Source organism: Petaurus breviceps, unplaced genomic scaffold, assembly GCF_028583685.1.
Source record: "Petaurus breviceps papuanus isolate PSGF00001 unplaced genomic scaffold, PetGlider_PUasm1.0 175, whole genome shotgun sequence".
Taxonomy (NCBI): Eukaryota; Metazoa; Chordata; class Mammalia; order Diprotodontia; family Petauridae; genus Petaurus; species Petaurus breviceps.
Window position 1 is genome coordinate 9,754,129 of NW_027185764.1, and position 22,632 is coordinate 9,776,760.

Consider the following 22,632-nt stretch of genomic DNA (forward strand, 5'->3'; position numbering starts at 1 on the left):
ATTTCTGGGTGTAGTGCTGAGTGTCTGAGCCCGTATTCGATCTCCAGGTCATTCTGACACTGGAGCCGGTGCTCTTACTCGCTGTGCTACCTGGCCGCCCCCAGAAGATTTCTGCTATTCCCCCTTACCATGTCTCGTAGGCGAGGAGGGCACATAAGTACCTCTTGGCACAGCAGCACTGTAGGTCTGAGCCACTAACGGACGGTCATGGGATGCAGATTCTAAGATCTCATTGGCCGGCTCCATGCTGCCATCCAACCTGGAGATATTCAGAAAGAATGTCTAACTGCCATGCTGTAACTGTAATATCACTATATCATGTACTCCAACACCAACATAGAAAAGGTTCAGACACTGAAGATTATAAGAAAACCAAAAAACACTTGGAAAGCTATTGCTCTAGTTGAAGGAGTGATGAGGCCCTGAGCTAGGATGATGATAGAAAGAAGGTGTAAGTAAAGAGAATGAATGAGAGAGGCTATGAAGGTAGTAATGCCAAGACTTGGCAATATCTGGGTATGTGAGGAGTTGAGGAAAATGAGGCTATAGGCCCGAGAGACCGAGATGATGGTGCCCTTAACAGCTATAGGGGAAGTTTGGAAGTGGGTAGAAATTGGGGGGGAAAAGAGTTTTGATTTTGCCAAGATGAGATGCCAGTAGAACATCTGGCTTGGGAGATATTTGGAGATGGAGGATAGCAACACAACAGAAACCAATGCAGACACAAACATCTGGGGATCATTTTCATAGTAATAACTGAATCCAAGCGAGCTGAGATCAGCAAGAGAGATAACTACATAAAATGGTAAGACTGGCCAAGAACAGAGACACTTCAATTCCTGCTGGTTGCATCAACAAAATCTGGAAAGGGTAACTCTGAAGAACCAGCTTGTCCCAGTGCAGCAGTCACTTAATCCAGCAACGGAGACAATGCATGCCAGAAGCTGAGGGGCAACTACAATGTCAGCCCCACTCAGCTGAATCTATCTCCCTTTGTGATCTCATCAGATCCCAGGAGTTCAATTACCATCCCTATGCAGATGATCTGATCTATTTAGCTAGCCCTGACTTGTCTTCTGAGTCCCAAGCTCACATCAATTGCCATCTTGGTTACTGCATCCCAATTCCTCTCCTCTTTCTAACTTCCCTATTACAGTACAATTGGGAATGGCCATTCTCCTAGTCCAAAACCTGTCAAGTTGATTCCTCCCTTGAATTCACAGCACATTTCCAATGCTGCTATTCTACTTCATAACATTTCTCTCCTCTATCCACCCAGTCACCACCCTGGTTCATACCATCATGCCCTCATACCCGAACGACTGCAATAACCTTCTGGTTGGTCTCTCTCACTATAACCTATCCTCCACACAGCTTCTAAAATGATCTCCCTAAAACCCGTCTGACCATATCACTCCTTGCTGTACTTTGCTCAAGACACTCCATCTCTGGACGTTTTGCCCTTTTGCTGACTACCATTCCTAGAATGTCCTCCTTCCCTTTCTTCATGGAGGGTCTTTCCCAGCCACCCCACCGCTTAAGACTTCCCTTTGAGATGACCCTGTATATATCCTTATATTCCCTGTACTTACAGGGTTTAACAAATGTTTGTTTACTGAACCAATTAACTTCAAAGCAAGGTCACAAACTTTGCAGGTGGTGGAACCTGAACCAATCCTTTCTTTGTGACCCTACTCCTGACCCCCAACTCCCCCACCCCCCAATCCCACTCCTTTCCCTTACTTTGTATGCCTAGCACTTAGTATAATGCTGAATGCTTCCTGACTGATAGCCATCACTTGAAGTTTTGAGTTCATTCTCTCCAGGGACTGGAGTATGCCCTAGTGTGGCAGGATGTTTTTGTAACTGACCTTTGCTCAACTTTCTCAGTAAATATTCCTTTGCAAAAAAAAAAAAAATTTAATTATGCATAATGGAATTTTTCTAATTTATATGCTGCCTTACTTAAAGTGAGAACAAAGCAATAGTACTGCATCCATCATTCCAATGCTTTGTTTTAAAATTTTAAAAAAAAGGTGTTTTAAAATTGCATGAATGGGAAGAGTGCTTCCAAATGTATGTGCTATGTAAGTAAAGTCTCCTCTAGGACTTTCCCAAGAAGCCTCTAGCATCCCTCCTTAATCTTAGTGTGTTTCTTCTGAAATGATCTCTAATATACTGTCTACATTTTGTAAGTGATTGCTTGCATGTTTTCTGCGCCTTTACACTATGAGCTTGACAGACTGTTTTTGCCTTTCTTTGTAACCCTTTCTGTTTAGCAACATATCCTTAAATACTTTACTGTAATGAACTATAACTGTGCCAGACAATGACAGAAAACTGAAGTAAGCAGAACTAAGACAATATAATAACCTTATGAAAACAATTTTGAAAGACTTCAAAAAAACTTTGCTCGATTTCCAATGTACTGAGGTGTAGCACACTATCCCATTCTTCCAGACAGGTGATGGACTTACCAATGGAAAATGAGAAAACTTTTTAGGACACAGTCACTGTAGGACTTTATTCTATTGGCCTGTGCATATTTGTTAGGAGAATTCTCTTTTTTCGGAATACAGTTGGGGAGATGGGAGAAAAAAAAAACCCACATGGATGGTCCTCACAGTTTCAACGGATCTTCTGAGGAAATTTTGGGTATCCTTTTGGAATCACGTATGATATAGTCACTCTCGGCAATACTTTGGTGTGATTCATAAAGAGACACCTTGGGATTTTTTTCTATATTTCCTATGTGTTTCAGAGCTCCCTAGAGAAAATGCTGGGTGACCTATTTGAGGGACCACAAAGATTTGCTGTGTCCCCTTGTGGAAAGACACCTGTGGAGATTGTCTGGGCATTCAACTGGATTAACTAAGGTGTTTCAGAGTTCCCTGGAGAAAATGCTGGGTGTTATTTTTCAGGAACCAGTAGATTTTACTGGGTAGGCATCTAGTTAGATTCCCAAGTGATATGAGGAATCTCTGGAGAAATGTTTAAGGTCCTATGCTGCTACAAGAACCCACAAAAATTTTATAGGTTTAAATCCTGTAAATGTAGGATCAGAGAAGAGGAAATACGCCTTAGCAGAAGAGGCAGTTTCCCAATCCTAGAACCAGGACCTGTTTGCTATAGCTCCTTGTACTCAGTTGCTACACAAACCAATCTGACACTGGAGGCTTAAGGGGTGACCCACAGTAAACCCTGCAAGGTCTGGGAAGCTCCACTGGGACCAGTTTCTCTGCTGTAATAAGAACCTGATTTTTCTTTTCTGACTTTGGGCATGAGAAAGCTACTTTGAGCACCAAAGCAAGCTCTTGGTAAATACTAAGTAAGCAGTAACTTCTGATAAATACAACCAAAAGTTCTTTGCTAAGTCTGCAGGTCTGTGGGAAACTGATTTCCTATACATGTGGAACTTTATTAAGTTCTATACTATGAACTTATATGTTATAAGAAAAAGTGAAGGTGCACAGCATTTATTAATTGCCCATCAATGGGGGAATAACTAAACAGATTACAGTGTATTAATGTAAAGGGGAACTAGGGATTGGGTTGCAAAAAAGGTTCCATAGTTTCCTAAACCTAGGTAAATGAGTATCTTTTTACTTTGTTTTTATCAGGCAGCAACACCCCCCAAAAAAAACCCTTTTCACTTTCTCATCAACCCTACCCCCACAATTGAGAATAAAATCAAAACCTGTTACAAACATGCATGATCAAGCAAAAAATTTTCCTAATAGTTATATTTTTTAAAAAATTGTTTCATTCTGTACCTCTTTCACTATCAGGAGGCAGGTACCATGTCTCTGATAATGCTGAAAACATTTATCAATATAATGACCAACTAGTGAATAGAGTTCCTAATTCTTTTCAAGTTGTTTTTACCGTACTGTTACTGTACAAACTGTTCTCCTGGCTCTGTTCCCTTCACTCACTCCATACCAGTTATTGTCTTCCCAGCTTTTTTTGGAAACCATCCCCTCTGTTACTTCTTATAGTACAGTAGTTAGAAAACTTTTATCACATCTATATGCTGTAACTTGTTCATTCTCCCATTTACGGAAACTTCCTCAAATTCCCATTCTTTGCCATCTCAAAAAGGGCCACATTTTTGTACATTCTTGTTTTGCTTAGGACTAATCCGTGTCTCTATTTTCCCCTTCCCTTTTCCTCCCATTTCACTGTTGAATAAAATATACTTCTGTACCCAACTGTATGTATATGTCTGTATGCTTTCCTTTGAGGATGAATCAATGCTCTCCCTACCCCCTTATTTGTATAGATGCCTACTTTCCCACTCTTATGAAATAATTTTTCTTAATCTTCCTTAACACTTCCCTTCAAGTGTATTCAGATTTTCCCTTTTTTTCCATTCTTCTCCTAAGATCCTTAAGACATAACAAAACTACTTTCAGGCCGTGGGAAGAATTAGATTTTCTTTAATGATGACAGAGTTCAGAGTGTCATCTCCCCACATTTGAATGTAGGCCATTTATCCTTGTTTTTATTGTTCATTCATGTTTGCTTTTTTATGTTTCCCTTCCTTCCTCCGTGTACATGCAGTTGTCACCTCCATCAGGAATTCTATTGCCATCAAGGTTGATTTTCCCTCTGTAGCAACAAAATCAATTTTGTTTAAGTCTATACCCTTTGCCTTCCAGAATATATTCCAAGTTCTCTGCTCCTTTACAATGGTGGCTGCTAAACCACATGTGATCCTAACTGTGGATCCTTGGTATCTGAATTTTTCCCTTCTTCCATTATTTGACTCAGAAATTTTTGATTTTGGCTACAAATGTTCCTGGAAGTTTTCATTTTGGAATTTCTTTCAGGAAGTGACTAGTATTTTCTTTGTTTCTACTTCTCCCACAGGTTCTAAGATATCTAGGTAGACTTGTTGTCTAGGCTCCTTTTTTGGTCTCTGCAAAAAAACTCTTGATGGTCCAATGATTAAGTTTTTTTCCCTTCGATCCATTTTCCAAATTAGTTGTTTTTGTGATACATTTTCTTTTTGTAGGTTTTTGAATTTGTTTTTATTTCTTGTTATCTCATGGAGTCACTGGCTTCTATTTAGTCCATTCTCATTTTCAGGGAGTTTGTTGCTTGGGCAAGGTTTTGCACCTGTAGGGGCAAGCTGTTAATCTCTTTTCCAATTCTTTTTTCTCTGATGCTTTCACTGAATTTGCTTTATTTCCTCCAGGCATTCTAGTTGTTTGTGCCCAAATTGTGCTTTCTCAAAGACTTGTAGAAGTTCTTAGTGTCATTCTCTTTTTCTGTATTTTTTATCGTATCCTTACTACCATAATGGTTTTTTTATGGCTGGGTTCTTTGGTTTACTGTTCTTCCAGGTTACATCTATTTGTAGGAGTTTGGTTGAGGAGCCAGACTTGAGGGAGCTACCTGCTTGGTCCAGCCCAGCGATAGCAAGCCTCAGTCACTGTGTTCTGCAAGCAAAGGAGTACTTCCTTAAGTTAGTTATGTACCACTCAGAAGTTAATCTGGTAGGGCTCATTCACTTCAATGACCCTGTGGAGGGAAGTGTGGTAATTCTTTCCTACTCTGTTTCTTTGAAAAGATACTAAAAACAAAAACAAAAAACAGAACAAATGGAACTAAATGAAATTTTCACAAATCAAGACATATTTAAGAACTTCCACTAATTGCTTTCATATTGGTTTGCTTAAAGTGAGAATCAAGAAAGCAAGTATCACTTAATTCCACTTAATTCAAGTGCTTGGCTTTTCCATGCAAAATTCAAAGCATGATGCTCTAGTGGCGACATACAATTGTAATGCCTTCTCTGTCCAAGACATCAATCAATTTGCATTTTATTAAGACCTTATGTATCAAGAACTAAGCTAGATCCTTGGAATAAAAATAAAACAGTTCCTATCCTCAAAAACCTCATCAAGCTTCATTCTGAAAAGTGATGTTCAACAAAGGCAAAAACCTAGCAAATCTGAAAAACTGTGTTAGACTTTCAGAAAATGCAATGAATACTGTAAATATAGTAAATATTAGCATCATCTCTGTTATACTGAACCATGGACTTCTCTCCTTCCCTCTAACCACTTCTTGAAAAAGAACTTATAATGTGGGAGGAGAGGCATACTTTGAAATCAATTAAACTTACTTGTGCTGTTTCATCAGCGTGCACTCCCCTCCTTCCTGAGGATCCAGGTTATACATATATAAGTATCCATCAGAAGCTCCCACTAATAATCGGGGAATCTTCTGAATTCTAGAGAGGAGGAAATGGTTTAAAGGTGAGCATTCCAGCATCATGTTTCTTTCAAAACTAGAATTAGCCTTATCAATCCATCACAATGAGCTTACTGAATGACCCTGGAGAGCTAAAAATGTTCTCCCACATTAACAGAGGGATCTCAGGTCACAGATTTAGCACTGGAAAAGACCTCAGAAGTTCCCTTATTTGCAAAGACTCAGAGAGGGCAAGGCAGTTGCCTATGGTCATATACTAGCCCCTCTGACTCCAAATCCAGTCACTGTTCTACTGTACCTCAAAAGAATACTAGTCAACTAAAGTCGGTAATTACAATGGTAATTACAGTTTATATGAGGAAACATACAATTTCAAATGAGATCAAAACAAAACTGTAAAACTCCTATTAAAAAAACCTTAAAATTCTCATCTTTACACATGGGTATTTTAACTCTGACCTTGTCAAATATTTAAAAAAATGAAAACAAATTGTTAGAATGGAATCTGGAAAACAAAAATAAATACTGAATAATTATGATGACCAAGCTTGGTAGTTCAGGAGTTGAAAAAATGTAGCTCCCTACATTTACTGCAGAGCTAGAATTTGGCATACTGCTAAATACAGACAATCTGGTTAGTTTTAAAAAAATCTTTGTTACAAGGGATGGGTAACTTCCCATCCTAGGTAGGGGAAAGGTGAAGAAAAGGAGTGAATAAAAAGGGCATCAATAAAAATGAGTTAATTTTAAAAGATCATTTGGAGTGCAAAAAAGAGGAATCTAGTTAAACACCTTTAGACTCCAGTGAGAAACAAAGGAGCATACGTAATCAAAATGCAAAAGGTCATCTTTTTATTCATCTACAGTTACTTATAGACAAGGCATTGTGAAAAGTGATGTTCAACAAAGGCAAAAACCTAGCAAATCTGAAAAATTGTGTTAAGACTTTCAGAAAATGCAATGAATACTGTAAATACAGTAAATGCTAGCATCAACTCTGGGCACTCAGCACACAACTGAAATTTTAAAAACCAATAAATACTAATGAATAACGAAAAAATTTCAATGTGTGTTCAAGATACTGAGAATTCTGGTTCAACATTTTTCAGATCAAAGCGATTATGTTCCACTAATTCTTTTAATACTTTTCCTCAATGCAATTAGAGGATCCTATTATCATTCAAAGGGTTCTTAATCAGGTGGTGTAAGATAACAATACTAAGAGTTATTATTTCTATATCGCTTTCTATATTTGCAGACTGTAAACTCTGTGACAGCAGGTAATTACAAACTAATTTTTAAGTCATTTCACATGAGGAAATATGCACAGAGAGATATTAAGTTATTTGCCCACGCTCACAACTATTAAGCAAATAAACCCTACAGCTGCACCATGATCAAGAACTCCCTTGCCATTCAATATAAACACTGCAAATCAGATTATGCAAATACCTTTCACCATACTCACGTGGCAAGTGAACAGATATTTTTGTGACCACAGAATGGTAGTCGAACAGTAGCAAATGCTCTACCCTGGTTAAACATTTCTGTTACTTGAGAAGGCAAATAGCTGGTAGAGGCCATAAGCACTTTCCCAAAGTAACCAGTCCAGGTGGTGGGCTCCTCCTGAGGTCTAGAAGAAACAATAATTTCAATTTTCTTGATTTGCCTCATGAAAACCCTCCAGGAATAGAAAAAAATGTATATTCTTTATGAATTCAATTTCTACTTCCTCATCAATGTTAGCCTGTGAAGTCGGAAATACCTTCCACATTCCTAAGTCAAGAAAAAATTAAAGTGGAATGCTCTCTAAAGGAAAAAAGGTCTACAAAACTCTCTAGTACCATGTGTACATACAATTATTTAATACCGTTCCATTTCTTTATTGCTTTAAAGACAAAATATGCATTTCAATGCCAAATACAGGCACAATAACTTTGCACAATATTAGGTATGTGTATATGTATGTCATATAAACATAAACTATTTTTCTTTTTAAAAATTTATTTCCTGATTGTAAATCAACTTTATAAAGGCATTTTGAGCTGAAAGGGACCTCAGAGGCTAGTACCTATTCTATAAAAGCGAGGGCCAGCCATTCAAGTGACTTGTCTACAGTCACACAGGCCTTAAGCGTCAGAAGGGGTATTTGATTCCAAAGTCTGCTGTTTTATCCCGTAAGTTAAAAGAGAAGAGGTGGCAAATTAAAGCTTAATATTACAGGAAAATTTTTTGGAGGGACACAAAAAAGAAATGAGTTGTTTAAAGAGGTAATGTTCAAATAAAGGCTAGATGGAAAGGATTTGGTGGTGGTGGTGGTGGGGTGATAGAAGGGGGAAGAAAGGAAGAAAAGAACGGACAAGCATCTACTATCTACCAGATATCTTACTTGATCCTCACAACAACCCTGGCTAAGTAGATTGCTATTATGATCTTATCTTACAGTTGAGGAAAGTAATGCAAGTGACTTGTCCAGGGACAAGGTTGGTAAGGGACTGAGGCCACATGGACCACAGACAGGTCTTCCCGACTCCAGGCCCAGATGTCTAGCCACCGTCCTGTCTAGCTGTCTAAATGGTTTCTGCCTGTATCACCTCTAAAATTCTCTACTCCTTTAAGAAGTCCATTTCCAAGCTTATGTAGTTTGTAAAATATTCTGATTTCAAATATTCTGATGAACTGACTTCAGCAAAACCTATAAAGACTTATATGAACTGATGCTGAGTGAAGTGAGTAGAACCAGAAGAACATTGTACACAGTTACCAGACACAATGTGCAATGAATGACTGACTTTGATAGACTCAGCCCTTCTCGGCAATGCAAGGACCTAAAACAATTCCAAAGGACTCACAATGGAAAATTCTATCCACATCCAGAGAAAGAACTATGGAGTTTGAAGGCAGAGTAAAGCAGACTTTCCTTTTTTATGTTCTGTTTTTCTTTCTCATGGTTTCTCCCATTCATTATATTTCTTCTATACAACGTGACTAATATGAAAACATATTCAATAGGAATGCATATGTAGAGTCTATATCGGACTGCAGGCCATCTTGGGGAGGGAGGGGGATAATTTAAAACTTACGGAAGTAAGTGTTGAAAACTAAAAACAAATAAATTTAAAAACTAAAAAATCTAATATTCTGACTCACTTCTCTTTCACAGTCTCAAGTTTGAAGATGTGCACTGTTTCAGTGTTACTGGATGCAGAGAGGAACATTCCATCCATGCTGAAGGCCAAAGAACAGATGCTTACACACCTGGAGAGGAGGATTCATCAAGTTAAGATACAATTTAAAGTCTCTTCTACCCTCTAATAAAACACCAGAAAGGGCACTAGTGAATATTAAAGAAATATCTGCTTAGATACGACTATGGTGATAAAACATTTACTATAACAGGATATGTGGGTTTCTCATTCTGTTTGTTTTTTTTTTCTCAAGAAGTAGGGGGCAAAAAGAAAAAGAAATCTGCAAAATACACCATCACAATGAATTAACATAAGTTCCTTATGTCAAATATAGCAATCTGTGAGGAAAGAGAAGGAATAAACATTTATAAGCACATACTACATATGTATTTACAGAAACTGAGGCAAAGGTTGAATGACTTGCTGGGGGGGGGGGTCACGTGGCTATTAAAGTATCTGAGTCATACATAAGTTGTTGCAAATCAGCAACCTTTAATATCATTAACATGGTAGAACTTTCTAAATATGATATCTAAGCATCAACAAGAGAGTGTTCTCCCTGGATTTAATTGTAGCCAAAAAGATATTTTCACTCATAATTAGCAAGGCCAAGAAGTTTATGTTTCATTTGTTATACTATAAGGCCTCATCATCATACTGATTTGAGGACATATTCATATTTTGGGTCAATTATTTCAGAACTGTTGATGAATGGAAGATTTAGAGTTCTAGTTCAAGGATTATTAACTAGTTATATGAACTGTAACAGAAACTAACCAGTTTAAATTCTGGATTAAAACCCTTACACAGCTTATAACATTTTTATTAGCAGAGGGCACTAACCATTGGCTCAGTGAAGCAGTGAAATCCCAAATCTAGTTCATTAAGGAATTGTGATCAAATTATCGTCCCCTGGAGATTTCTCCACTTGTAAAGAAGTCCAGCTGTTATTTATACTGCTTACAATACTATTTGCTACTTAGCACGTTATGGGAAAGGGATCAGACCTGTAGGGAGCTGCTGGTGAGATATTCTTCCACCAGTTCAGGCTGGCACCTTTTCTGCCACCTAGTCTTTAAAGAGTTGCCTAGGGCACTGCGAGGCTAGGTAACTAGGCCAGGGTCACATAACCAGTCTATGTCAAAGGTGGGTCATAACCAGTTTCTTCCCTGGCCAGCTGAGTGCTGTGGATACAATCTTAAAAATTTTCCAATAGCAAGTGGAATTCTTTTGTTAAAATCGAAAAAGTTAACTAAGTAATAAAATTTATATTTATGCCAGGAAGGGAAATGTGGCAGTCATTTAAGTCAAAATGTTTCCAGGTTCACGTGGTGCCACACAAATCATTCCAGATTTAAAATTAATTTAATTCACTGCTGGAAATCCTTTTTCATATATAACTTAAATTATTGTTTCAGTTTAAACCTATCTCCACTTTTTAGGTATAGAAGATTACCTACAACTGAAATCCAAATATATCCTAAAGCATTTCCAAGAAATACTGATATACCATTACCTCTTTACTCCTCTCCGGAACTCAAAGATTTTTTGTCCTTCTGGGATGGAAAACACTCTAATCACAGTTCCCTATGATAGGAAAAGGGAAAAATAATCTAGATAAGCTATTAACTATAAGCAATGTAAGAAACAAATAAGAAAAACAGAAACACGGGAAAACAGGAAAACATATCACAAATAACACCATGTAAAGGGAAAGAACCTCCAAACTCCTCAAAATTTAAAGAATTCTGTTTAACTATTAGTGACCAAAGTTGAAAATATACCTTCTCTTTTCTGCAGTGGTAGGGGATTATGGGATGTGGATCATCACTGAACCACTTGCTATTAGTTGTGCCAACTTCTTCCTATTTTTTTAATTTGTTATAAAAGAGCTCTCTAGGTAGTGAGGAGAGGGAAGGCTGTATTAGGTAATGAAGATGATGAACAAAAGATAGGAATTTAATTAAAGAAAAGGGGGTTCAATAAGAACTGTGGGTTATTCCCAGTCAGGATCTATCATTGGGGCCAGCAAGAAAGGAGGATAAGGTTATAGTTAACCATATTTCCCCTGAGGGCTCACTGTAAGAAGAGACAGCTTAAAAATAAATGAGAAGTATTTTGAAGCAAAGTAAGTTTCATTTAATGTGTAAGAGTTGTTTGCTCTCTATTTAACAGCTCAAAGCCTATGTAATGGTTGGGAATGCCCCTCTGTTTCTACCTGTCTCTGATATGACTCAAATTCTAAATTTAGTTCTATAAATATGCAACAGATGTTAAAATTACATTCAAGGACCTAATTAAAGCAAAACAATTGACTTATCTTTTCTTTGTAATGTTTACATGGATTGGCTGTGTGAATGGTATTGCCAAAAATATTAAATGAAATCCTCTGACCTACAATAAATTATGACCTACCTTCTCAGAAGCAGTGGCAAGTTTGGTACCACTTGCATCAAAAGCCAAGGCTGCTAGGGGACTATCATGAGCTGGTATCATATTGGCAGCCCTCTGAAAAATGTAAAAAGAAATAAAATGTGAGTTATTAAGCAAGAAATTATAATTCATCAGTTATATGCTAGAAATACAGATTAATTGCTGCTAAATTCTAATAAAGTTAATGAAAACATTACATCAATTTCATCTTAAAGGACAAAAGTGCTTTACTTTAGATTTCTACAATGTTAAAGCAATGGTAATAGATTCCTATGAATCAAATAAACAATATAGCAATGAAATATGAAAAAGGAGAAGATAAAAAGTTGCCTCAGATCTGAGATCACATTAACAGCAAAAAAAGCCTATACTACAACAATTCTAGAAAATTTAGATTTCCAAAATCAATTTTATTTTGAAAAAGGGATCCTCACCAAATTAATGGTGTCAAAGACTTGTACTTCCCCAATAGTTGCACTCCCAGGATAAGCCAGATAACAATTATCATTGTTTATTGACAGTGCACACAAACCTGTGAAAATACAGAGGACCAGTGGTTAGGGAAGAAAAAAGGCTTAAGAATTTTTTTCTCTTTCATTTAAAAGACAAACCTAAAATACATTCGACATAGTATTTAAAAACTTCTTTTTACCGTTTAGTCAATTCTGATTTTTAAGAAGTTATTTTCTTCAGTACTTTTGTGCCTTTTTTACCAAGCTGCTAATTCTATTTTCACAATGTTCTTGCATTGCTCTTCTTTCCAATTTTCCCATTACTATTCTTATTTGATTTAAAAAAAAAAAATCAATTTTTGCTTAAAAAAAAAATCTAACTCTCCTAGAACTTCTTGTTGAATTTGTATCCAATCTGCATTTTGATGCTTTCCTTGTAAATGTTTTCAAGTCATTGTCCTCTGAGTTTGTCTCAAGTTTTCCTGTCACTAGAGAAATTTTTTATGGTCAATTTGTTTTTGTTGTTTGCTCATTTTCCAGTCTATTTTTTAGACCATGTACTTATAAGAGTTGGGTTCTGGAGATGGGACAAGGGTAGGGGAATGGAAGCCTGAGCTTCTGTCACTTATGACCTTTTGCTGCTTTCACTGCTCACTAAGTTTTCAGTGCTTTCAAGATGGTGCGATCCAGTAAAAAGTCTCACTGCCCTCCTGGTTTATTCAGGTAGGGTAGGGCTCCCTGCTCCCTCATGACCTCTCTCTGCCCTGGAACAGGGAGCCAGAACTGGTTATTGGGTAACAGAGATTCAGATGGTGCCTCTTCCTGCTCCCAGTGCTAAAGCACAGCAGCCTCCTACAATCTCTGTCCAGGTGTTCAATCGCTTTACCATTCTTTGAGTGCTCCTGCATGCTGCGGGCTACAGCCTTAGCCTGGTGATACTACCACTACTGGTGCTGCCTGCTTTGGCCCAGTTCCTATCCCATTGTCTGCAGACCTCTTTTTCTGTCTTCTTAAGCTACCTTAAGTTGGGAAAAATCACTCACTGTAGACTTTTTTTTTGAAGGGCAATTGTGACTTGCCCAAAGTCACAGGCTAGTAAGTGTGTCAAGTATCTGAGGCTGGATTTGAACTCAGGTCCTCCTGACTCCAGGGCAGGTGCTCTATTCACTGCACCACCCCACACTGTAGACTTTTAATTGGCTTTCCTGCCCAGAATTCAGTTTGATAGGCTGTTTTAGAAAGGATGTGCTGAGAGAGTAAAATGCTTTCAGGTCAATCTTTTAGTCCACCAAAAGGACAACTATCTATGCCTCATTTCTACACACATCATTCAAGGAGATAACAATAAAACATTTATATACTGCTTTCCAGTTTACAAAATACTTGGGTTTCCTCAGAACAGCCCTGTGGGGAAGGTACAATAGACATGGCCATCAGCATTTTCCGCATGAGGAAACTGAGCCTGAGAGAGGTGGTATCTGTAGTCAGATCTTCCCGATTTCATGTCTGTTCTATATTCACTAAACCATTATGCCTCTTAAAATTACTGAAGAAATCCAGGGTAGTCAGAAAATCTCCCACCTGCAGTTACCTAAAATTATTGAAAAGCAACTACAAAGGCACAAAATGGAAACTAAATTATTTTAAAGTGTTTTGAATTTCCAATAAAAAGACCAATACACAAGTATTAGTTTTCTTTTTACCAGTGAATTTACCTGCAGGGTTAGGTGGAGTTTCCCTGATTGTATGCAGTACCTTCATATCTCGAATATTGTGTATGTATAGACATTCTTCTAGGCATACTATCAACCTCTAAAGAATGAAATAAAAAAAGAAACAAGATTACCATTTGACTCTATCCTGAAATGTTAGGATCATTTAAATATGCATTTTTATTGGAAGTATTATATAATAATTACTTTATCTGTATCTCACAGTGGTTCCTCTTGTAACAAAAGTATTTATCCTGCAGTCAGCTGTGCAATTAACCTTCCCCTACACTCAATCCCATTCCATGAACAGAAAGCTTTTAGGGATCCTTAGGGATAGTCCTTTCCCTTACAATGCACTTATTCACAAAGCAAATAGGAGCTGTGTAGGGAAGTCTCAAAACCACATCAAAAAGGATTAAGGTTCTCCTATGTACAGAAGACATTAAGGGATATAAACAAGGTTGAGCTAAAGTTCCAGCTCTCTAGAAACATAGGAACTGACTGGGGAGATAAGACTTAAGTATATAAAATGCTAACCAACTAAATAATGGCTCAAAAAAAAGGGTGGAATAGATGTCACAAGGATATGCAATTGTGGGATGAGCTGAGAGACAACAGGAAGTTGGAGAACTGCAAGGTATGTTTAGAAGACAGTGAATAAATTGGTTTTGTTGAAGTAGAGGACTCATGAAGGCAACTGTGAAGGCCCTAGAATAAAGGAGTTTGAACTACATTCTATAGGAAATAGGAAACCATTGAAAGATGTACATAAACAAAAGACTTGGATACATCTATTTAACTCTTATTTTTCAAAGGCGGTTAACTTACCTGCCTATTCAATTTGACTGCCAATATGGTATTGGAATAGCTATAATTGCATATTTCAGTCCCCTTCTTAAAGTGGCAGACTTTTAGCTTTCGTGGAGCTTTGAGGCTAACAATAGCCACCAGGCTACTTGAAAATAATCTTTCCACAATACATACATCTTCGGTATCAGCTGAAATATAAGCACAAAAGGGAAAAAGTGGGAAGAATTCATATTAGTGTACACTGTGACATGTCAACTGAAAAAGATAACTCAATCCTCAAGTAAGACAATGTTATTCAGATATAACTCCCTTTCTAATCAAACATTCCACCTGGGACAGAAAGAGTCCTAGAGAGAGAAGGGAGAGAGGAGATAGAGTCCCTACTGCAATAAGCTTTTCTACCTTGTTCATTTTGGGGCTCAAGAATGAGTTTGTTCCGAATGAGGATGTTTATACAAACCCAGATGCACAAAGTAGATAAGATTAACCTCTGATCAAAACTTTCACAGTCAACAGGCAAAACTAAAAGAAAAGTCCTTTATCGTATATTTTCCTAAATTTTGACATCCAGTGTGCCCTGGCCTGTAGAAAGATAATTTGTCCTGAAAAAACTAACAAAAATACATTTACAGAGTGTAAATTGAATCAAGCAGATGGGCATGATAGGAAAGGGCACTACACTGAAAGTAGGGAGATTAAGACTGGGTTCTGGCTCTACTAAGTAGCTGTATGGCCTCGATCAAATCTTTCTAGATCTCAATCTCAATCAGTAAATTTGGACACTGTAAAACTAAGGGTTTGAGTCAGATCCTTCTAGCAGTCTGATCAATCCTAAGGACCTTTCCATCTCAGAATAAACCTTTTAAAATCCACAGACCCCAAGTTAACATCCCCAGCACCAGTCACTCCTAGCCCTGAATTTTTGAAGCTGCATGACTTCCAAGCTCCCTTCTAGTGTTAAAATTCTATTACTCTGAATGTGCCCCTAATTATAAGTGGCATGTGTATGTGGGCATGCTTGTTATGTCCTATGGGAGCAGGAAAATTTAAATCTACAAGTCAGGTGACATTTAGCCAATTTTTTTTTCTATAAAATTCTTATTTGATATAACTTCACAATTTAGAAAGAAGTAGTAATATAGGTCCTGTTTGAAACAAAAATGTAATTGAGCAAGCAAAATGGCAAAGCTATCATAGTTCTAGTCTAGAAGTTTAAGACAGTGAGCAGTATGGCAAAAGCCATCACCTCAAAGTCAAAGTCACCCTGGGCTGTTATGAACTTCAGACTGGATGAGGGAGGAATGGTAGGCGTAAGAAAACAGTCAGATTTCAGTATGTAAAAATTTGAGTCTTAAGAGAAAAAAGCAGTGCCAGGACAGCACAGAACAAGAGATATATGAACTGAATGTAGGTGTGAATATACTCATGTGCCAGGCAAGCGAATTGCCTATGTTGGTTCATAGATTATGTGGGGAAGGAGGAGAAGAGCCAGGAGAGTGGTATATGGAACAGAGAATGAACCTGGAAATTTGTGACCAAGTTAGGTCAAGTTAGGTCAAGAAGAAAGCCAAGGATAAGGTGATGTAGATTTGAAGCCTAGGAAATTCATTCTGATAGAAAAGCAAAAACCAAGGATGTACTTAGAGACTACGAGACTCAGCTCATAGACCTGAGCAAGATATCACATACCCAGAAAATAAGAAAAACTTAAACATTTTTTTGTGGACAGAAGAAGCCAAGAATAGTTTTGACCTCAACAACTCAGAGGAAATAACTTGGACTTAAACTACAAAGTAGAAGGATAAAACAGCAAGAACGGCCAATGATGTCCCATGATTCTATAATTAAATATTAAGTAAGTACTATGCACTGACTCACTAGTTGTGTGACCCTGGGTAAGTCACTTAATCTGTTTGCCTTATTCCACAGGAGAAGGAAATGGCAAAGCACTCCGGTATCATTGCCAAAAAAAACACCACACAGGGTAATGAACATTACTGAACAAATGAACAACACGTACTCAGGTAACTGGGTATCTACTACATATTCAATAACAAGCTATGGGAAGCATATAAGCCCAAGTCTCTGCTCTGACATGACTCTATACATTAAGAAGTAGTGTTGTAACATAGTACATGATTAATATGGTAAAGTGTGTGGTGCAGACCACACACACACAGGGTGATCAATGTGAATGACAGCAAAATCACCAACTCAAGCTGTGTAACTTGTGGATGATCAGCATCTCTGATGCTTACAAGGATATTCAAGGCCAATTAGGATAGACTCTTAATTTTCACTCTGCCATAAGTGATTATTTCAAATATGAGTCTATTGGGGATGGCTAGGTAGCGCAGTGAACAGAGCACTGGCCCTGAAGTCGGGAGGACCTGAGTCCAGTTCCGGCCTCAGACACTTAACATGTACTAGCTGTGTGACCTTGGTCAAGTCATTTAACCCCAATTGCCCTAAAAAAAAAAAGGCAACCAAATATGAGTCTATACATGAAACTTACAGGTTCTTCAAATCTCAATCTTCCTACAGATGTACTTAGAATATAATTGAACCAATTTACAGTTATCTACCAAGAAATTTTCAGGAAGGCATCTATTTTAGAAGGTACACCCACGTGTTAGATTTGTTGGTAATTCTGTTGCATCTGTTCAATGAGCTCGTTTAACATTTCACTTCACTGTCACTGTGCTGTAATAGCACACACACCAATTATACAGCTGTAGCGATCACTTCCTAATTCTGAAAACAAACAAGCCAGGGTGCCTAAAATGCCCTATGTCTGAACAAAATCTGAACTGAACTAAACACTATCCGAATTCTAGAGAGTGAGATTGAAGGCAAAAGAAAGAGAATCATAAAGTGATTAACCCCAAATGGCCCATTACCAAAATACCAGGGTCAATAACTCCTCTTGCTATTCACACAGAGGTTCAAATATGAACAAAGCATATGAAGTCTTTCTTTTACAGTTCAGCTGGGTTATATCTGCCAGAGAAGAAAGACTTTCCTTGTCTAAAAAGTTGGGCCCTAGCTCATTTTAGGTATAACAATGTTTCCCTACTCTGGCCGGTCCCTTGTATGATACTGTTTACAGCTGAAAGCATTATCTCCCACACTGAAGAAGCAAGGAAAGAGAAAGAACATCATATAATGATTCACATCTATCAGATGCCTTGAGCCAATTTTTGGACTGTATCTCTTATTACACTGTAAAAGACTTAGGAAACAGTCAAGTTACTTGAGTTTTCTACATAGAATCCATTATTACATATTAAATCTGTTTTCAGTGTGATGCAAAGCTTGTCAGACAGGAAGGACACCCTCAAAAACATTTTTTTTTTCCTCAAGGCTTTGGATGCATCCGTCAGTCTAAGAATGTTTATTAGCCGAGTAAGAAACTGAAGGAGAGAGTTCCATTCTTAACTGTAACGCATCTCCAGAATCAAAGCAATCTTTAATACCTTATACTTCTTAAGCAAAGAAACAGGTTATAAACATTTGGTTTCAGATGTGGATGATTTACACAGGTAATATTTTCTTAGATCATAAACAATTAAGAACTCAAAGTAAAACATATGCAAGGAACACCCTCATTTTGACATCCAACTTATCTATATGTTTAAAAGGGCATCTTCTAGACTACCTAGGATGGATTCTGATTTTTTACTCTGCTATTGAGTGAAAGTTACTTTAAATACAACACTATTTGCCTTAGTAACTAATTCACAATATCCCTATATATACATTTAAAATAAGGTTCAACCAACTTAATTTCTACAAAGAAAACAATGTTTAAGTGAATTAAAAGAAAACAGCAACAAATCTAGCTTTTAAATTAACTTTGTACATTTACCTGTATTTTTTTAATAGTATTTATTCTCAGATATATCCTTGCAACAGTTGAAGGAAAGACAAAGCCCAGGTACTGCTCATTTAAAAAAATGCAAAGAAAAATTTTCAATTCCTGCTAGTTCAAGAGACATAAAGGAAAAGAATCTGTTGTTTTTCCAAAGAGGGGTTTCAACTCATTTTCTCTACATGTCAATGATAAGTGATGGGAGATGTGATTTTTCTGAATCTGAACTAATTCCTAAGACAGAAAAAAAGAAAAGCTTTGTTCTTGGCTTCTTTAAAGAAAAGAGGCTGAGAAGCAATAATGAAATCATTTCCAGAAGCTAATTATCTTCCAAAGGACAGGAAAAAAAGGATAGTGTTCTAAATAAAAAAGGATTTAATACCTACAAATAAAATAAAAGCAAAACATTCAACAAGTAAAGTTATAGAACAGTTGTTCTTTGATAATTTTTCCTTTGGAACTAAATCTTTAGCCCAACCTCACCAGGTCAATCTGTAAAACATGAAATCTATTCTTTGGCTTAACATGGTGTCAAGTTACCAGTTAAATTTCAGGTTTATCAGAAAAATCTGAGTGTATGTACAAGAGAGAAGTGCCCCAGTGGCAACAATGTAATTCAAGAGAACTAAGTCATTAAACTGGTCAATATGAGGGACAATGAAGAACAAAATTACCCATTTGCTAATCCAGTGTTTTAAGAAATAAAGCTGAGGTTTCTCAGATTTCTCTGAGAAGTTTCACTTTTAGCAATGCAACACCATGGTTCAGACACATCTATCTAAATCTGCATTTCACCTTTTTTATCCACCAGGAAAATTACTGTGCATAATTTAAAAAGTAAATCTATCATATGTAATGAGCTCCTGAAATCTCCCATTCATTCTAGCACACAAAACAGAATTCTTTTTCCCCCCTATTTCAATAGTTTTATTGAAAGGTCACTTTCTTAGTACCAGAATATAAAGGTATTTTGTTAGGTTATTTCAGACAACTTAAGTTTTGCACTGATGAATTAGAAAGGAAATTTTTCGATCAATCAGGTGTTTAGAACTGATAAGTGCATCTGCATGACATACTTTTTACACAATGAAGCCTAAGACATATGAGACATACTGTGATTCTCTGGTTTATCTTTAAAGAGAATCCCCCCCCCCCACACACACACACAACATGATGTCAAAGTGAAATTTGAACTAGTTATAGCTATTGTGGAAATTAAGTTAAATGCTCCAACTACTACATAATTAGTCAATCAAATTGCTGTTTACTTGAATCTGGATAGGCAACTCACTTTAGTCTAAGCTGAACTGTAACAGGAGCATTATGACAACAGCATATCCTATATGCATTGCTTTTAAATACAAAGCTCTATACTAAGGGTGCAGTTTCCTACCAATAGTGATCCTTATTTAAAAGCTCTAGAATGTTAGCATTAGAATATATTACTTTAGAAGGGCACAGCTGAGGTTTCAGTTTGGCAGACAATCAAAACTGCCTGTACAATAGAAATTAATTTTTTCCCTAAAGTACTAGATATTGAGATAAAAATCATTTTGTATAAAACTTTGTATATACCATACTAACTTGTTTCCTAGGATAATACTGAAGATTACTTGAATTTAACATGTTGGTCTACAATGTTAATAAAATTTTATAATCAAATTTAAATGAAAAATATGCCAAACAAAAATAAAATTTTAGAAGTATTGGATTATCTAGTTGTTTAAGGCTTTGACAAGGTTGTTTAGGTTGCCTGAAAGACCAGTAACCCTGATATACTAAAGTGCATCATACCATTTTTCTGAAGTTGTTCTGTTTTGACATGAACTTGCATAAGTCAATCACATCTTGCCATCAAGTATACAATCAGTATACCAATCTAGATACTACTAGACTGGGTCAATAATACTAACTGCAATTCACAGTATGGTCTCCCATCCTTATTCTACATTAGGGTTTCAGTTTTTACAAACGTGCTTCAAAAGGATAATAATTCAGTCCTGAACACATTTCCAGCTAACGGCAGCACACATAACCAATTTCCAACTACAGCTTGTTTTCCCCTCCCCTCAAGTCTGAAAACATCAATGCTAACCTAGTTGCTGTGTTTCAGGCTTCACAACTTAAATCCATTCTATCACTGGAGCCCACAGTTTTGATGTGAAATAAGTCTTCAAAATAGTTGAATGTCTTCACCATAAGAATCCTATTAAGACCCAGTTCCAGGGATTGTGGAAGAGAAGCAATTCTGTAATAACTATGCTTCAACTGACTGTAGTATGCCCAGACACAATCCACTTCAAGTTCTGAACATTTGGTTAGAACACTTGTTTGATGAGTATTCAGTTAGGCACTTTGTACAAGTTCCTGCCAGAAGGTCAGATCTCTGCAATTTATCTCGGAATGTTTCTGAAGACATTCTACTCCTATCAATTCTATAAATTTCTGTGCTTGAATCTTCAGTGCAATTAGAGACAATGCCAATAAAAGAAGGCTTTGCTTTAGAAAATGTCATCTTATAATGGCATGCCTTAAGCTGAGTTTCCAGTCTTCCAAAACTCAGGCTCTTTCTCCTTTCAAATGGTTAAGTTTTCACAAATGAGTGAATAACCAAACTGTAGAAAACGAAAGGCAGTAGTAGATTTGACTTTCCAACACACCTGCTCTAATACAATCTTTTCCATTCTATCATGTCAGAAACTGCAAATCTGTACTTATTCAGATCAAATCAGTAGCTAATGGAATATTTCTCTCTTCTTGTGCTGATTTTACAGGCAAATAAAAGCAACTTAATCCCACACATCCAAGATCTTTGGGCTGAACCTTCATTTTGGATAGAAATCTGTCCAGGAAATTCACAGCTAGAGAAAAAGTCTCGGCATCAAAACTAAAGAACTGAGTTAGGTTAAGAAGGTCTTTCACTTCAAAGTCCCTCAGTCTTGCAATCATTCGAAGGCCATTATCATGAACATATTCAATTAGTCTCAAGCCACAGACCTTTGGCTGACATCTGGGCTTCTGTTCCAAAAGAACATTCAGCTGGGGCAGCAGTTTCTAGGCTTCAGTTGTTACCAGTGCCTCTATCATCTTGAGTTCCTTGTGGCAGGGGCTGCTTCCTTGGTAGCAACCCTTCCCCCCCTCCACTCCCCAGGGCCTGTCCTCTCCTAATCTTAAAAAATTAGTCCAAACTTCCCATATGGGAGAGAAGAAAGGGGCCCAGGGTGCGATGACAGAGGTTTCTGAGGCATCTGCTCCAGTGAGCTAAGAATGATGCCAGTCCCAGGCCACAGAGTGCTAAGGTAAAAAACAGAATTCTTAAGAGAAACATAATCTTATTTTTTTTTTTTTGGGGGGGGGGGAGGATAGTACTGGTTAATAGCTAGGAAGAAATAGGAATTATCAACAGGGAGAGAAAAATCTTCAATTTCTCCAAGCTCACACTGTGAGCTGAGAATATGGACTCAAAAAATACCTTCTGTTCATATTTCCATTTATTATGAAACTTGTAACTTAAGTTTATCATTAAAGGTGTCATTTCTAAGATACTACCTAACTGCACAAAATAGACTGACACCAAAATAGCAAGCCATGACACAAGAAAACTAGTGATTCACAGTAACATTTTAGCAGACAGTCTATACTCACTAGGAGCTCCTAGGAGCCTTTAAAACAAAATAAACGAGCTGACATGAAATTCAAAAAGAGGGAAAATAATTAACACAATACTTACTACATTCATAAATCTGTTCCAGCTTATCCACAGAGGAAAGGGAGAAGAATTTGTAACCAGATTTACTACCAACAGCTAAGGACCTGAAAAAGAATTAAATTATTAAGAAAGGTAAACCATGATATGAACTAATTCCACATAGTGTTTTGGTTTTTTAGTAAAGTAAGAAACTCTTCTATACCTTGTTATCTTTTTTTTTGGGGGGGGGTGAGAA

General features: G+C 37.1%; 1 protein-coding gene and 1 pseudogene across 1 annotated transcript in view; both read right to left on the bottom strand.

Annotated features, from left to right (window-relative positions):
- Window positions 1-22,632, bottom strand: part of WIPI2 (WD repeat domain, phosphoinositide interacting 2) — a 34,240-nt gene that overhangs the window by 5,377 nt on the left and 6,231 nt on the right. The window contains exons 2-11 of the mRNA XM_069084758.1: window positions 22,419-22,501; window positions 14,836-15,005; window positions 14,011-14,107; window positions 12,278-12,375; window positions 11,826-11,918; window positions 10,927-10,997; window positions 9,373-9,480; window positions 7,691-7,855; window positions 6,134-6,241; window positions 129-259 (exon numbers count right to left, since the gene is read on the bottom strand). Of these exons, the coding sequence (XP_068940859.1) occupies window positions 129-259; window positions 6,134-6,241; window positions 7,691-7,855; window positions 9,373-9,480; window positions 10,927-10,997; window positions 11,826-11,918; window positions 12,278-12,375; window positions 14,011-14,107; window positions 14,836-15,005; window positions 22,419-22,501 (1,124 nt within the window). The remainder of the gene's footprint in view (window positions 1-128; window positions 260-6,133; window positions 6,242-7,690; window positions 7,856-9,372; window positions 9,481-10,926; window positions 10,998-11,825; window positions 11,919-12,277; window positions 12,376-14,010; window positions 14,108-14,835; window positions 15,006-22,418; window positions 22,502-22,632) is intronic.
- On the bottom strand, window positions 18,076-21,775 carry LOC138158652 (cyclin-G1 pseudogene; annotated as a pseudogene).